At 40.8% G+C, this 17,409-nt stretch overlaps 1 protein-coding gene across 1 annotated transcript; it reads left to right on the top strand.

Annotated features, from left to right (window-relative positions):
* The first annotated feature begins 949 nt into the window (after positions 1-949).
* LOC139570711 (cysteine sulfinic acid decarboxylase-like) lies at positions 950-17,205 on the top strand. Its single transcript, XM_071392844.1, has 16 exons — positions 950-1,071; positions 1,365-1,425; positions 4,336-4,436; positions 4,684-4,820; positions 6,417-6,543; positions 6,764-6,854; positions 6,958-7,180; positions 7,261-7,340; positions 7,445-7,499; positions 7,789-7,905; positions 8,414-8,478; positions 8,706-8,787; positions 12,236-12,435; positions 16,474-16,525; positions 16,617-16,706; positions 16,849-17,205. Exons 3-16 carry the CDS (start codon positions 4,352-4,354, stop codon positions 17,020-17,022), a joined length of 1,578 nt encoding a protein of 525 aa, XP_071248945.1. The 5' UTR covers positions 950-1,071; positions 1,365-1,425; positions 4,336-4,351; the 3' UTR covers positions 17,023-17,205.
* Positions 17,206-17,409: the final 204 nt, after the last annotated feature.

The following is a 17,409-nucleotide window of genomic DNA, read 5'->3' on the forward strand; positions in this document are numbered from 1 at the left end:
AATTCCTCCTTTGGCCTCCTTTCCTTTCAGTTCTCTGCTGCCAATGACTGGAATGAATTTCAAAAATCACTGAAGCTGGAGACTCATATCTCCCTCACCAACTTTAAGCACCAGCTGTCAGAGCAGCTCACAGATCACTGCACCTGTACATAGCCCATCTGTAAATAGCCCATCCAACTACCTCATCCCCATACTGTTATTTATTTATTTGCTCCTTTGCACCCCAGTATCTGTACTTGCACATTCATCTTCTGCACATCTATCACTCCTGTCTTTAATTGCTAAATTGTAATTATTTCGCCACTATGGCCTATTTATTGCCTTACCTCCCTTATCTTACCTCATTTGCACACACTGTATATAAACTTTTTTTCTATTGTGTTATTGACTGTATGTTTTGTTTATTCCATGTGTTATTCTGTGTTGTTGTTTGTGTCGCACTGCTTTGCTTTATCTTGGCCAGGTCGCAGTTGTAAATGAGAACTTGTTCTCAACTAGCCTACCTGGTTAAATAAAGGTGAAATTTAAAAATAAAAAAAAACAGTAAAAACAAAAATTGTGTGTAAAAATGTTTTCAGAGTAAACTTGAATGACTAAAACCAGATATAAAGTATGTAGAAAATATAATGGACCAATACATTTTTCAATAAGATCCTCTTTGAGAATTAACAATCACCTAAATAAAAGCTAGACAGTGAAGGAGAATCAACATTTTAAAAAACTGCATTCAGAAGAATTTTTCTCATGGCATGGGGGCCCCATTGATTTTGTTACAATGCTTGAGTCACTCAGATAGCATAGGCCATGGCCAAATGTGTAAATTTGCAGCAAATTTGTTTTAAAACTGCAACATTTCATCTCCACCACATGGAAAAATGGGTAGAATTGCACGAAATTAGCTTTAAAACAGCTACATTGTGTCACTGCGGCCAACAGGCGGGCCTCGAAAATGTTCGGTCGGCAACAGCACCAGTGACCACGCCCTTGGCCACGCCCACCACCTAAACCCCATTTTGATCCAGAAAAACTAACGTTTTGGCACTATAGTGGACAGCATCAGCCATATTCTCGGTGAGTACGTGTGTTCTATATTTATAGTTGGAGTCCAGGGTCCTGGAAAGTTTTTTTTAGGACAATAAGTTCATCTAGATGGACGTCATAGCCTACAATATGTCTCCCCTTTTCATAGGCATCGATTAGATGGTTGCATTCAATACATGGTCGTTTTTATTGATCTCAGTTTGTCAGTAGAGACTATTTAGTCATGAAAAGTACTTAGTTGTAGAATTGCATGAATTTTGTTTGTAGAAGGACACGTTTTAAAAAAACGTTTTAAATAACCATCCTTAAAAATGTTCCTCTAGCTGGGGTTGGGCTCTGGATGTGTGCAAAGAAAGAAGAAAAGCAGAATTGTCTTTTGTGAACGTGAGTATATTATTAGCCTTATGAATGACTATCCAACCTACTCATCACATTATCAATAGTAGGTCATTTCACATTAGTCTGCAAATTCGATGATGCATGCAATACTTTATCATAAAGGTGATTTTTATTTCGTTATTATTTTTTCTAACTTGAAACTCACGTGCCGCTTATGATTAGCTAGTTAGCTTAATTTTAACGTTAGCTACCAGCTGAACCGTAACTAAATTGCTTTTACGTTTCAATTTTAGCGTAAATAAAATGTAGGCTAATCTATGTAATCCCAAATGTGATTATTTATCATGAGGGCGATAAACAATAACTATTAATCCTCCATACTCCAATACATTTCTGGTATTTTTTTCATTTTTATAACTTGCGGAGGTGTAACGTCAGTCACATTTGAGGACACAAGCTCAAGTACATCGTACAAATATGAAAATATTAAATCTGAATTATGTATTTCCTATTCAACAAAACGTATAAGGCTTGAAGTTACTTGTATGTTTTCAAAATATAGTACAATCAAATTATAAAATGACTCAGTAAGATTTTACCTTGCTTATAACTGTAAAATACATATTTGTATGTTTAGTCTTAGAAAATATGCAAATGTTCTCTAAAGGTCTCTCTTGATCAAAACTTATGCTCCACTCTTCTGAACATCAGACAGGGCTTTAGCTTGGCTTCCTGAACATATTAGGAACTGACCTTTCAGCTCATATTAATATTGTCCGTCTATGAATAACCGAAAGTGTTAATAGTAAAAATATCATTTTTTTTTTGTTGATTGCTTTGATAAAGTTTGCTATAAATCGATCTTTGAATGTGCTAGAGCGACGAACCCATCCTGCTTTGCTAGGATCTAAGGATTGCAGACATGTGCATTGTTAGTGGCTGTGACCTAGGGTGTGTTCCTCTGGCCATGCGTTGTTGTGGCATGCCAGATATTACAACGCCTGGATAGGTATTTAATGTATCAGCTAATCACATCATATGTTATAGCAATTTGTCAGGCGATGACACTGTTAATGACGTAGCACGCAACCATTGGTTGATGCGTGCAATGTCTGAGCAGGGGAATGTGACCATCGCGTTTAGCCAGGAGTTGGACAGTTGGAAGAGCGACTGAAATGGTAGGCGAAACATCCCAGCTTCAAGTGGTGTCAGATTTCACAGTCCGAGTCACACAGGCGAAAGAGATATACCAGAAGGGAGGAGGCGAAGCGACAGGGTCCACTCCAATTAAATCGGTCTGCTGGACAACAACTCCCATTTGATAGGGCGGAGACAAGACCATCTCGTCATTATTTACAGTATTTCTGGATATATGGTGCTTTCAAGACAACTGGGAATTCTGATTTAAAACAAGGTCAAATCATGAAGTCGGATCTCTAGAAAGTTGCCTCAGTTTCTGACAAGGAATTCCATGTTTGATGACCTTTCAAAAGTATTTTTGGACATTCCTGCAGTCAGCTTGCCAATTGCACTCTCCCTCAACTTGAGACATCTGTGGCATTGTGTTGTGCAACAAAACGGCACATTTTAGAGTGGCCTTTTATTGTCCCCAGCAGAAGGTGCACCTGTGTAATGATCATGCTGTTTAATCAGCTTCTTGATATGCCACACCTGTCAGGTGGATGGATTATCTTGGCAAAGGAGAAATGCCCACTAACAAGGATGTAAATATATTTGTGCCCAACATTTGAGAGAGCAGCTTTTTGTGCGTCTGGAACATTTCTGGGAGCTTTTATTTCAGCTCATGAAACATGGTTCCAACACTTTACATGTTGTGTTTATTTTTATTCAGTGTATTTCAGCTATTTTAATAAGATTGCTCTGCTATTAAGATTTTGGGTGCTGATGCATGCCAGATCTTACAACCCCTGGATAGGTATTTTAAGTATCAGCTAAGCACATCATATGTTATAGCAATCTGTCAGTCGATGACGTGGCACTCTACCATTGGTTGATGCATGCAACGTCTGAGCAGGGCAACGCAACCAATTACTGTAGGAGCATTTGGCTTGAGGAGACTGATCGCGTTCCCCTGTTCAGATGTTGCAAGCATCCACCAATGGTTGTGTGCAATGTCATCAACTGACAGATTGCTCTTACATATGATGATACTTCAAATACCTATCTAGGTGTTGTAAGATCTGGCATGAGTACAACACCTAGTCAGAGGAATGTGCACAATTATACATGTTACTGCGCGGATGGGAGCAAGTCTAGGGTCTGTCTCGCACACTACCTACTAGGTAAGGTGACGCACAAGATTTGCATCTTTACTATACAAGTATGTGTATATGCAGTAGAGGTCGACGATTATGATTTTTCAACTCCGATACCAATTATTGGAGGACCAAAAAAAGCTGCTGCATATGCCCTGACTCTGCTTGCACAGAATGCAAGAGAAGTGACACAATTTCCCTAGTTAAAAGAAATTCATGTTAGCAGGCAATATTAACTAATATAATAATTAAGCATCGATTATATGCAATGCAGGACGAACTAGATAAACTAGTAATATCATCAACCATGTGTAGTTAGCTGGTGATTATGTTAAGATTGATAGTTTTTTTCTAAGATAAGTTTAATGCTAGCTAGCACCTTATCTTGGCTCCTTGCTGCATTCGCATAACAGGTAGTCAGCCTGCCACGCAGTCTCCTCGTGGAGTGCAATGTAGTCGGCCATAATCGGTGTCCAAAAAGGCCGATTTACCGATTTTGTTATGAAATCGACCCTAATTAATCGGCCATTCCGATTAATCGGTTGACCTCTAATATGCAGGTTATATTTTGTTTTGTTTTGCTTCCGTAAATGTATGTAGTGTAAATGACCCCTTTTTAGAAATGTGTAATGTCAAGGGATGCATTTTCTCAATTGTTTCTGTTTGGTCTTATTTGCAGACTGTGGTATTAAGTCATGAGTCACCTACCTAGATTCTGGAACCTGGGATGGTCTTCCTTTCTTGACTGGTGGAGTAATCAGAGTGTTGTTTCAGAGCAAGGTGATTTGGAATGTTTGTGTGTTATCTGACGGGAGGAGGGTGCACTCTCCAGGGTTCTCAACCTGTGACTAGATATCTACAATACCATGAATTGCTATTGTATAAAGACCTTAACCATGCAAAGAACTTGTTGGTAGTTCTAATGATTGACTTTAACTACTGACTCAACAATGCAGTATCATGAAACTACTACAACTCTATTCAACCCTCTCTCCTTTTTCCTGGTTGGACTATGGGACAACTACAGGACCTTCTCCCCTGTATGGTCAGCAGAATATGAATGAACCTCTTCTGGACAACAGTGAAGGCCAGCTCTTCCTGACCGAGGCTTTTAAAGTCATCATTGAGGAGGTGCTATGTAAAGGCACAGACGTCAAAGAGAAGGTCTCACATCCCTGTCTAATCTCTAGCCTAACATGCCTGTTCTCTGCATTGTGCCATATAGAGTGCCTTCAGAAAGTATTTATACCCTTTGACTTATTCCACGTTTTGTTGTTACAGCCTGAATTCATAATGGCATTCAATATTTTATTTATCACCCATCTACCCACAATACCCCATAATGAAAAAGTGAAAACAAGTTGTTGCAAATTTATTGAAAATTAAGTACAGACATATTTAATTTGCATAAGTGTTCACACCCCTAAGTCAATATTTTGTAGACGCAGCTTTGGTGGCGATTACAGCTGTGAGTCTTTTTGAGTAAGTCTCTAAGAGCTTTGCACACCTGGATTTTACAATATTTTTGACTTTATTCTTAAAATAATTCTTCAAGGTCTGTCAAGTTGATTGTTGATCATTGCCAAAACTAACCATGCCACTCGGGAACATTCCATGTCTTGGTAAGCAACTCCAGTGTAGAGTTGTCCTTGTGTTTTAGGTTATTGTCCTGCTGAAAGGTGAATTAGTATCCCAGTGTATATTGGAGAGCAGACTGAACCAGGGCTTTGTCTAGGATTTTGCCAGTGCTTATACCTTTGTTCCGTTTCTTTTTATCCTGAACTTCTTAGTCCTTGTCGATGATAATCATACCCATAACATGATGCAACCACTACTATGCTTGAAAATATGAAGAGTGGTACTTGGTGATGTGGTGTTTTGGATTTGCCCCAAACATAGTGCTTTGTATTCAGGACAAAAAGTTAATTTCTTTGCCAATTTTCTTTTTTTTCAGTGTTACTTAAGTGCCCTGTTGCAAACAGGATGCATGTTTTGGAATATTTTTTTATTCTGTATAGGCTTCTTTCTTTTCACTCTGTCATTTAGGTTAGTATTGTGGAGTAACTACAAAGTTATTGTTCCATCCTCAGGTTTCTCATATCACAACCATTAAACTCTTTTTACTCCTGAACTTATTTAGGCTTGCCATGACAAAGGGGTTGAATACTTATTGAGTCAAGACATTTCAGCTTATCCAACAAAATGTGGAAGAAGTTGAGGGGTGTGAATACTTTTTGAAGGCACTATATTGTTATGTTGGGCCTGTACCGGTAGGTAGCCTAGTGGCAGGTAGCCTAGTGGTTAGAGCTTTGGGCCAGTAACCAAAAGGTTGCTAGATCGAATCCCCGAGCTGACAAGATGAAAAATCTGTCGTTCTGCCCCTGAACCAGGCAGTTAACCCACTGTTCCTAGGCCGTCATTGTAATTAAGAATTTGTTCTTAACTGACTTGCCTAGTTAAATAAATTAAAAAATAAACGCAAAAAATAAACGCAATTCCACGGTAAGTGACAGTTTTCACTTTAAAACGTATGGCAAACAAAAACCAATGATTGCTAAGTTAACCAGACCATACTACTCTATGCACAAGGACTACTTTTAAGTTTCCACAGAATTTTACAAAAACACATTTACTTGAAGAGTGCCGATGCAAAGTTTGGTAAAAGAATGATGATTTGTTCCGTTTGTTATAGGTAGCATAGTTGTTACTCAGTGCTGTATTTTGATGGGTTGCCTGTGCTTGTTATACCCCTGGTCACAGGTGTGTGAGTGGCGCGAGCCAGAGGAGTTAGCTGCTCTGCTAGATTTGGAGCTGCGAGAGAATGGGGAGCCGCAACACCAGCTGCTGCAGAGAATACGTGATGTGGCCAAGTACAGTGTCAAGACCAGTAAGTCGCCCCCCCCTCATCCCTAGCTCTGTCCAGGTTGTTAGGGCGGTTTGCTGCTAGCCGCACTAGCGCCTTGGACCAGAGCTAACCCGACCCCACAGGGAAACATTAGACGGAGCGAGATGAGTGTGGTTTTGGTTACATTAGATTCTTGGTAAATGCGATCGCTTGGGACGGTCCTGAATGCACGCACTACAGTAAAGAGCATATCTCTTTCCAGATCATCCGCGGTTCTTCAATCAGCTCTTTGCCGGGGTGGACTACCATGCCTTGACAGGACGATTCCTTACGGAGGCTCTTAACACTAGCCAGTAGGAGAAAGCAATATATATATATATATATTTATATGCACATATACATACCATAAAGTATGTTTTGGTATGAAGATGCTTGTGATGGACTGTTCTTTTACAGGTATACCTATGAGGTGGCTCCAGTGTTTGTCCTGATGGAAGACGAGGTACTCTCCAAGCTACGTTCTCTAGTTGGGTGGGCAGAGGGAGATGGCATCTTCTGCCCAGGCGGTACCATGTCCAACATGTATGCCATGAACGTAGCACGCTACCGGGCCTTCCCAGAAGTAAAACTAAAGGGAATGTGGTCCCTCCCTCGACTGGCTGTCTTTACATCTCAACAGGTGGGGAAAACGGACTGTATGGTAGAAGTAATACACTATTCAACTTCCCATTCATTCATTATACCCAAACTTTCCTCCAGAGCCACTACTCTGTGATGAAAGCGGCTGCATTTCAGGGTATTGGGACCGAGAACGTGTTTAAGGTCAAAGTGGATGATGGGTAAAGTGATCAGAACCTTTCCTTGTGACTCTTGTCAGACATCTCATCATTCTTAGGCATACATGATTTACAGATTTTAACACGTGCTCTCTGTTGTCCTACAGGGGTTGCATGATTCCAGAAGACCTTGCTGAGACAATTGAGCTGGCGAAATCTCAAGCAAGTTTACTGTTTACCTTTTTAATTTACTGTGTAAATTCTATTTTATGTGCTGTGATATTCAGTATTTATACCGATAACAGTAGGAATTGCCAATAGACTACTAGGAATTTCTGATAGACAATCAGTGATATCTTGCACAAGGATCTGATGAATTCTTAGTACTCTATTAGCTTTTAAAATATTTTATCTGCAATTCCTAGTAGTCTGTCGGCAATGCACATATCACACTACAAGGCACCTAGTAGAGATGCAAGGGCATCTTTCATTACCCCTCTTCACCTACCAGGGGGCAGTGCCATTCTTTGTCCATGCCACGTCAGGAACGACTGTACAAGGAGCCTTTGACCCACTGGAGCCCATCGCTGACATCTGTGACAGACAGGGGTTGTGGATGCATGTTGATGTGAGTAAAAAAAAAAGAAAAGATCTTTCACTCCAGAATCAAACTTTGTCCAATGTTTTCAGACAACAAAAGTAGTCTTCTGTCAAGATGATGCCCGACGGCATCTATTATGTTGATCAAAACTTCATACCCCATTCCCAAAATAATGTAAAAGATAGCCACTGTCTAATTTACATCCTTTTCAACAGTTGACCATCTTTCCCATGTATGTTGACCTGAAGAATAAGATGTAGGATCTTAATTTGAGCCAGTTTGCTATAGCAGGAAAATAATCTTGCAGCAACAGGAAATATGAATTATTTGGATTAGAATTAATGGATTTTTGAAGGGGTTGATGCGTTTCACATAAGGGCAAATCAAGTCTGAATGAATTTCAGACGCCTTTTTAAACCTCAAATACACTACAAATTAAAGTTTCCTGCGTTGCACGAAAGTTCTTCTGCAACAGGGTAATCAAATTAAGATCCTACATCTGTACTGACTGGCGTTCTCTTGTGGTTTGGCACAGGCAGCCTGGGGAGGGAGTGTTCTCTTCTCAAAGGAACACAAACATCTCATGAAAGGAGTTGAGAGGTAGGATTGCATGCTCAGAATACAGTTACCGGAATTAAGTTGTACACAAAACATCTAAATGTGCCGCTGCTGCTCCTGCAAAAAAAGCTTTAATATGAATTCAGCCTGTGTGTGCTAGTTTACCAAAGTATAGATTAGGTGTCTTGATGTCTCGCATGACTGGGCAAGCCTTCTGAATGGCTCAACATATGACTTTGACTCGAGTGTAATGATGTGTTTGTGATCAGAGCCGATTCAGTGACTTGGAATCCACACAAGATGATGCTGACGGGCTTGCAGTGTTCAGCCATTCTGCTCAAGGACACCACAGTAAGACACCCCTTCACGAGATCCGCACCAAAGGGTTGTTCTTGAGATGCGATGCCATTTGCGTCCCTTGCCTTTGCAACCATAAAAATCACTTAAAAATGACAACTATTTACACATCATACATGGTTTTGTTTATATTGAACTGTTTGTCAATGATAAAATGTAATGCATGTCCTTTATACTTGTTTAAAGGGATATTTGGGCAATTAATCCGTTTTGTTCTACTTACCCATCGTCAGATTAACTCCTAGATACAATTTTTATGTCGACATGCAGTATTGGCTGCGGAACCGATTTTTCTTGATCCATATTCCCAGGGTCTAATGGTCTCAACACGTCTGCGCATGTGCGGGATTCTCTACTTGCGCACAGTCTCTGCTCTACTTGTACGGAACAAGCTCCTCTGAATGGTGTTCGTTTCAATAAATTCAGAGCAAAGCTGAATCAATGTCTGCAAGATCACATAATGATAGTAGGCCTTTTGTACATAACAGAACCAAATATAATAGCATAGTATAATGTTAATGTATCATTTTTAAAAACTCGCGTGTGCGCCACTAGGCAAAATGTGATTTTGATTGAAACAAAACACAGGTATGCTACAGTTTGTTAATGCCATCAACTCTAAAAATCCACTCACTGTACGTAATTGAAAAACGACATAACTAACATCTAAATGCATATTCCCATGAAACTGATTGAGATCAAATGGTTGGCAGGTAGATGCTGGTTGTTTCACCAGTAAAACTTTATAATTCACGATTATAATTCACGATTGACAGTGAGAAATGTGAAGGTAGGGTGACTACAACAATGTGTCTATATATATTATATATATATATATATATATATATATATATAAACAGTGATGAAAAAGTACTAATTTGTCATACTTGAGTAAAAGTAAAGATGCCTTAATAGAAATGACTTAAGTAAAAGTGAGTCACCCAGTAAAATACTACAACTAAATTTTAAAGATACTTAAGTATCAAGTTTTTTTAAAATAAAAAAGTGGTTTATTATATAAAGTAAACAAGATGGCATAATTTTTACAGATAGCCAGGGGCATGCTCCAACACTTTTACAAATGAAGCATGTGTTTAGTGAGTCCACCAGATCAGAGGCAGTCGGGATGACCAGGGATGTTCTCTTGATAAGTGTGTGAATTAGACAATTTTGTCCTGTCCTGCTAAGCATGAGGCGGTGCACAATTTGGCCCAGCGTCGTCCGGGTTAGGGGAGGGTTTGGCTGGCCGGGATGTCCTTGTCCCATTGCGCTCCAGCAACTCCTTGTGGCGGGCCGGGCGCATGCACGCTGACTTTGGTCGCCAGTTGTACAGTGTTTCCTCCAACACATTGGTGCGGCTGGCTTCCGGGTTAAGCAGGCAGTGTGTCAAGAAGCAGTGCGACTTGGCAGGATCGTGTTTCGGCAGACGCATGGCTCTCGATCTTTCACTCCCGAGTCCGTACAGGAGTTGCAGCGATGGGACAAGATTGTAACTACCAATTGGATATCACGAAAAGGGGTAAAAAAAAAGTGAAGTAAAAAAAAATATATAAATTGTAATGTACAGATTCCCCAAAAAACAACTTTAGTACTTAAGTATTTTTACTTGAGTACTTTACACCACTGATATTAAAGGCAATTACATTTTTTTTTTTTTACCAAGATAAATGTCCCTAAGTTGTATGTCATTGGTGTTGCCGTCTTGAAAATCACTCATTACAAAGGTGCACTACATTACCAAAAGTATGTGGACACCTGCTCGTCAAACATCTCATTTCAAAATCATGGGCATTAATATGGAGTTGGTCCCCCCATGTTGCTGCTATAACAGCCTCCTCTCTTCTGGTTAGGCTTTCCACTAGATGTTGGAACATTGCTGCAGGGACTTGTTTCCATTCAGCCACAAGAGCATTAGTGAGGTCAGGCACTGATGTTGGGCGATTAGACCTGGCTCACAGTTGGCGTTCCAATTCATCCCAAAGGTGTTGAATGGGGTTGAGGTCAGGGCTCTGTGCAGGCCAGTCATGTTCTTCCACATGATTTCGACAAACCATTTCTGTATGGACCTCACTTTGTGCACGGGGGCATTGTCATGCTGAAACAGGAAACACCAAACTGTTGCCACAAAGTTGGAAGCACAGAATCGTCTAGAATGTCACTGTATTATTTCCGTTATTTCTCTTCACTGGAACTAAGGGCCCTAGCCCGAACCATGACAAACGGCCCCAGACCATTATTCCTCCTCCACCAAACTTTACAGTTGGCACTGCTTTTGGGTCAGTAGCGTTCTCCTGGCGTCCGCCAAACCCAGATTGGTTAAGCGTGATTCAGCACTCCAGAGAATGCGTTTCCACTGCTCCAGAGTCCAATGGCGGTGAGCTTTACACCACTCCAGCCAACGCCTGGCATTGTGCATGGTGATCTTAGGCTTGTGTGCAGCTCCCAACGAACAGTTCTTGTGTTGACGTTGCTTCCAGAGACAGTTTGGAAACTCGGTAGTGAGTGTTGCAACTGAGGACGGGCGTTTTTTACATGCTTCAACACTCGGCGGTCCTGTTCTGGAGCTTGTGTGACCTACCACTTCGTGGCTGAGTCGTTCCTCCTAGACGTTTCCATTTCACAATAACATCACTTATAGTTGACTGGGGCAGCTTTAGCTGGGCAGAAATTTGACAAGCTGACTTGTTGGAAAGGTGGCATCCTATGATGGTGCCATGTTGAAAGTCACTGAGCTCTTCAGTAAGGTCATTCTACTGCCATTGTTTGTCAATTTTATACACGTCAGAAAAGGGTGTTGCTGAAATGGACGGATCCACTAATTTGAAGGGGTGTCCACATACTTATGTGAGCATTCCCTCCAGTAGTCAACTGTAATCAGGGGAGGGGGTCTATTTTAAAGAAAATGGCTAATCACATCCTTTCATGTCATAAATTTGAAGATTCCGTTTATAATTTGGTAGCCTGGTTGCTAGTGTTTTTAGCGAACACTCCATGTTATGTGCCAAGTGACACTGAGTGGAATGTTAGCTAAAAAGCCCAATAATTTGGTGTCCAAAAAAAGGGAAATTACATTGAGAAAATTGTGAGGATATTGTAGTGACCCGCATAGACGGACTGCTATGTGTGTCTGAGTTACATTGTTCCCTTGTGTTGTTGTGGGACTTTACCAGTACCCAGGTTTCGTGGGGTCTGGCATGCCAGTAAACCTGCTCTCTGCCAATCAAAGGAATTCCTGGAACGTTCCAGTACCACGGGTCCTTGTGGTTGGTGGGGTTGGGCAGGGGCCTGGGCACCACAGGTTTAAAGACCATGCTTTCTATAGTTCTCCTTCTTTCCTGTCGTGACAGTTTGATACCTGTTTGTCTTTTCAGTTATGACCAGTCTGTTGCCATTTTTTTTTGTTAAATCTCAGCTATTCTTGATCTCTTCCCCTTTTCCACAGCACCTATTGAAACATTGCCACAGTGCGGATGCAAAGTACCTCTTCCAGCAGGACAAGTTCTATGACACGAGTCTGGACACGGGGGACAAGTCGATACAGTGTGGCCGTAAGGTTGACTGCCTGAAGCTGTGGTTGATGTGGAAAGCTGTTGGGTCAAAAGGCTTGGAAGAGCGTGTTGACAGGGCTTTCGCCCATACAAGGTACAAACATAGACATTCACAAACCTACTGCTGTAAGTCTGACTAGTCAAGCTCCTTACTTAAAACACCTTAGAGCTGTCATTTAAAAAAAAATGTATCGAATCTACAGTACAGTCAAGTTTGGACACCTACTCATTCAAGGGTTTTTCTTTATTTTTTACTATTTTCTACATTGTAGAATAATGGCGAAGACATCAAAACGATGAAATAACACACATGGAGTCATGTAGTAACCAAAAAAGTGTTTAATTTATATACAAATATATTTTATTAAGTAGCCATACTTTGCCTTGATGACAGCTTTGCACACTCTTGGCATCTCTCAACCAGCTTTACCTGGAATGATTTTCCAACAGTCTTGAAGGAGTTCCCACATATGCTGAGCACTTGTTGGCTGCTTTTCCTTCACTCTGTGGTCCAACTCATCCCAAACCATCTCAATTGGGTTGAGGTTGGGTGATTGTGGAGGCCAGATCATTTGATGCAGTACTCATCACTCTCTTTGGTCAAATAGCTCTTACACAGCCTGGAGCTGTGTTGGGTCATTGTCCTGTTGAAAAACAACAAATGATAGTCCCACCAAGTGCAAACCAGATGGGATGGTGTATCGCTGCAGAATGCTTAAATGTGCCTGGAATTCTAAATAAATCAGACAGTAAATCACAGACCCCCTCAACATCACACCACCACCTCCATGCTTCACGGTGGGAACCATACAGGCAGAGATCATCCGTTCACCTACTCTGTCTCACAAAGATACAGCAGTTTGAGTTTATTTTATTTTTGCAGGGACAGTGCACATTAATCAATGTTTCAGTAAAAGTGCCGGTTTTAGCCAGGCGGCTAGTTTTCAACCGCAGTCCCTGGGCAGGTTATTAAAAACAATTACAATACAGACAATCAATGAGCAGTGAGCACACGCAGAGCAACATAGGACAAGCAAGACATAGCATACAGACAGAGCAACATATCACAAAAAGCAACAAGACAAAATCCATAAAAGCAACAGTGTTTCCACACCTCACAAGCTACAGACATGGAAAGCGGCAATACACAGCTAGGGATTATGTTCACAAATCTGATTGACCTTTAGCCATGTCTTCATGTTTTTTGTGAAAGTGTAATAGGTGGTGCAGTTGTGTGTGTCTGATGGCAGTGTATTCCAGACATGGGAAGCTCTCACAGAGAAAGCGGATTTACTAAAGGTGCTTTTCGTTAAGGGAACTATACAGTCACCTCTCATGGCAGACCTTGTGGATCTGCTGCCATATGTTTGGGTTTTCTGTTTAACAGAAATACTGAGTGGAGGGGGAGCCAAGCCATTTAGGATCTTGAATACAAGACGTGTCGGTGTATTGCACAAGATTTTCCCAACTCAGGAGCTCATGCTTTCTGAGGATGTAACAGTGATGATGGCTATTGGGCTTCCTATCAAGCACTTTGAGAGTCTGTTTGTAGACAGACTGAATGGGTTTCAATGCTGTACAGCAAGCTTGGGCCCAACTAGTCAAGCAGTATGTTAAGTGGGGGAGTATCAAAGATTTGAAGTACAGTTTTGCTACCTCCTGTATCAAACAATTTCGTATAAATCGGAAATTAGCTAGGTTGAATTTGGTTATTTGAATGACCTTTTTCACTTGCTTTTTAAAAGAGAGGTTGGAATCAAGTATGATGCCAAGGTACTTAAAATCAGATACCACCTGGAGCTTCTCCCCTGACACACAGACATCTGGCTCAGTAGCATCTGTTGCCCTCTTTGTGAAGAACATGCAGACAGTTTTTCACATTGAGATGCAAACACGAGTCACTGAGCCACTTTGTAACCTGGACCATTACAGTAGTGAGTTCTTGTGCAGCTTGTTGTTTGCTCTTTGCATGCACATATATCACTGTATCATCTGCATACATTTGAACTTCAGTCCCAGTACAGACAGAAGGTAGATCATTAATGTACAGGCTGAACAGGAGGGGCCCCAGTATTGACCCTTAGGGCACACCCCCATCATAGCTAAGAGTGGGCGACAGCTCATTGCTCTCTCTGACACCCTGAGTTCTGCCTTAGGTATGATTTCATCCATCTCAAGGCATCGGGGGACAAGTTGAACTTGGACAATTTTGTGATGAGAATCTCATGGTTAACAGTATTAAAAGCCTTCCTTAGGTCCAGAAACACAGCCCCAACATCGCCCCCTTTGTCCATCTTGGACTTCACATTTTCCAGAAGAAAGCAGTTGGCCGTTTCTGTGGAGTGTTTCGCTCTGAAACCAAACTGCGTGGAGTGTAATGTGAAGGGGCTGTTGTTGAGGTGGGCAATCAGTTGTTCTGCTACACACTTTTCAGCAACCTTTGACACCACAGGTAGTATACTAATGGGCCTGTAGTTACTCACGTCAGCAGGGTCACCCGATTTAAAGATGGCCAACTTCCATACCCTTGGAAACACCCCCAGACCAATAGATGTGTTGGTTACCTTAGTAATGTGGCCGATGAGTGACTCTTTGTAGTTTTTAAGAAAGGTAGAGTCCAGTCCAAACACATCTTTGGCTTTAGAGTTCTTTAGTGAGCTAATCACCTTGTTCAACTCTGACTCAGAAACCTCCCTTATGATGAAGACAGGTTGAGCGTCATTTACTAGCACTGAGCCCAAGAAACCAGTGGAGGGGTTCTGTGTCAGTACCCTGACAGTCAATAAAGTAGGAATTGAAGGCTATTGCTATTTCGACTGCATCCTGTGTTAGATTGTTATTCACCATGATTTCTAGTCTTTTTGCAGTATTACTATGGTCTTTCCCTGTTAACTTTTTTATATTCTCCCAGATCAATTTAGAATTTCCCTTTGCTTCACCAATTATGTTAATAAAAAAGTTTGCCTTGGCCTGTCTGATTTTTCTTTCATCACCTTATTTCTCAACATGGTAAACCTATGTCTGTCATGCTCTAATTATAATTTTAGGGCTGTTTTTAGAGCATAATCTCGTTCTTTCATCAATTTCCAGATTTCTCCATTTAGCCAAGGAAGAGTGCTCTTTTGACCAGGTTTGGATTTGATTTTCTTTCGGAAACCATTTATTGTAGTCTGGATTGTGGATAGAACCTGACGATCAGCTTCCACATCTGTATAGGACAAGATATCATTCCAGTTAATTCCCTTAATTGCGTTTTCAAAATAATTTAATTCACTCTTAGGTATTCTTAGTTGGAACCAAAAATCTCAAATTTGGACTCATCAGACCAAAGGACAGATTTCCACCGGTCTAATGTCCATTGCTCGTGTTTCTTGGCCCAAGCAAGTCTCTTCTTATTATTGGTGTCTTTTAGTAGTGGATTCTTTGCAGCAATTCGACCATGAAGGCCTGATTCACGCAGTCTCCTCTGAACAGTTAACGTTGATGTCTGTTACTTGAACTCTGTAGCATTTATTTGGGCTGCAATTTCTGAGGCTGGTAACTCTAATGAACTTGTCCTCTGCAGCAGAAGTAACTCGGGGTCTTCCTTTCCTGTGGCGCTCCTCGTGAGAGCCAGTTTCATCATAGCGCTTGATGGTTTCTGTGACTGCACTTGAAGAAACTTTCAAAGTTCTTGAAATTTTCCGGATTGACTGACCTTCATGTCTTAGTAACAATGGACTGTTGTTTTTGTCTTTGCATATTTCAGCTGTTCTCCATAATATGGACTTGGTCTTTTACCAAATAGCCCTATTTTCTGTATATCAGCCCTACCTTGTCACAACACAACTGATTGGCTCAAACGCATTAAGAAGGAAAGAAATTCCACAAATTGACTTTTAACAAGGCACACCTGTTCAATATAATTAAAATAAATATATTTTGATTTAACACTTTTTTTGGTTACTACATGATTCCATGTGTTATTTCATAGTTGATGTCTTCACTATTATTCTACAATGTAGAAAATACAAACAAACCAAAAAAAACTTGCATAAGTAGGTGTCCAAACTTTTGACTGGTACTGTATGTCAATGAAAGACATTTCAAATGTTGTGGAACACTGATCTCTGTGTTGACCGTCCAACCATAGATATCTGGTGGAGGAGATGAGGAGCAGAGAGGGCTTTGAGCTCATAGGGAAGGTGAGTCATTGTTTTAGCAAATGCATAGAAAACATTTTCTTCTCCCGTTTTTATCTCACCTATTTCTTCCCGCTTTTGTTCTGTTGAACAGCCGTTGTTTGTGAACGTGTGTTTCTGGTTCATACCACCCAGTCTGAGGGGAAAGGAGAACAGTCCAGACTACAATGACAGATTGTCAAAGGTTGGTGTGTGTGTGTGAAGTGCTTACTATGAATCCAGTTATTTTTTTACCTCAATTGCTATGATATATTCTATATTTAATCCAGTTAGTTTGTCTGTCTGGCTGATACAATGCTTCGGTGATCTTGTGTCTTCATCAACAGGTGGCTCCAGTGATTAAGGAGCGTATGATGAAGCAGGGTACTATGATGTTGGGCTACCAGCCTCAGGGTGAACGAGTCAACTTCTTCCGCATGATAGTAATCTCACCGCAGCTCTCCCACCAAGATATGACATTCTGTCTGAATGAGATTGAGAGGCTTGGGAATGATCTGTGATAGTAATTATACCTAAATATAGTCTTGCATCTCCATTTATGTCATGGACTCTCAACAGATATGTTAGTTTTTTTTACAATATGATCAATGTTTATCAGTCTAATGGCACTGATTGTGGACAAAGATGCCAAACAAAGTGTTTGAAATGTGGTATGTGACACCGTAATAAACCTAGTCCAGTGACTTATTGTATGGCCTACTTTATGTATTATTGGGTTGTAGAACATGATGTAGGAGATTCTTCTAAGAAATGCCCATGACAAATGCTGACGGAAGCCTGATCAGTGCAATGATACCTGGTGTAGACAGACAGGCAGAGGAGCCCATGGGCTGCAGCAGAACTCCATAGAGAAAGCATCCCTATATACACTGAACCAAAAATATAAA

The sequence above is a fragment of the Salvelinus alpinus genome, chromosome 3 (assembly GCF_045679555.1).
Source record: "Salvelinus alpinus chromosome 3, SLU_Salpinus.1, whole genome shotgun sequence".
NCBI classification, from domain to species: Eukaryota; Metazoa; Chordata; class Actinopteri; order Salmoniformes; family Salmonidae; genus Salvelinus; species Salvelinus alpinus.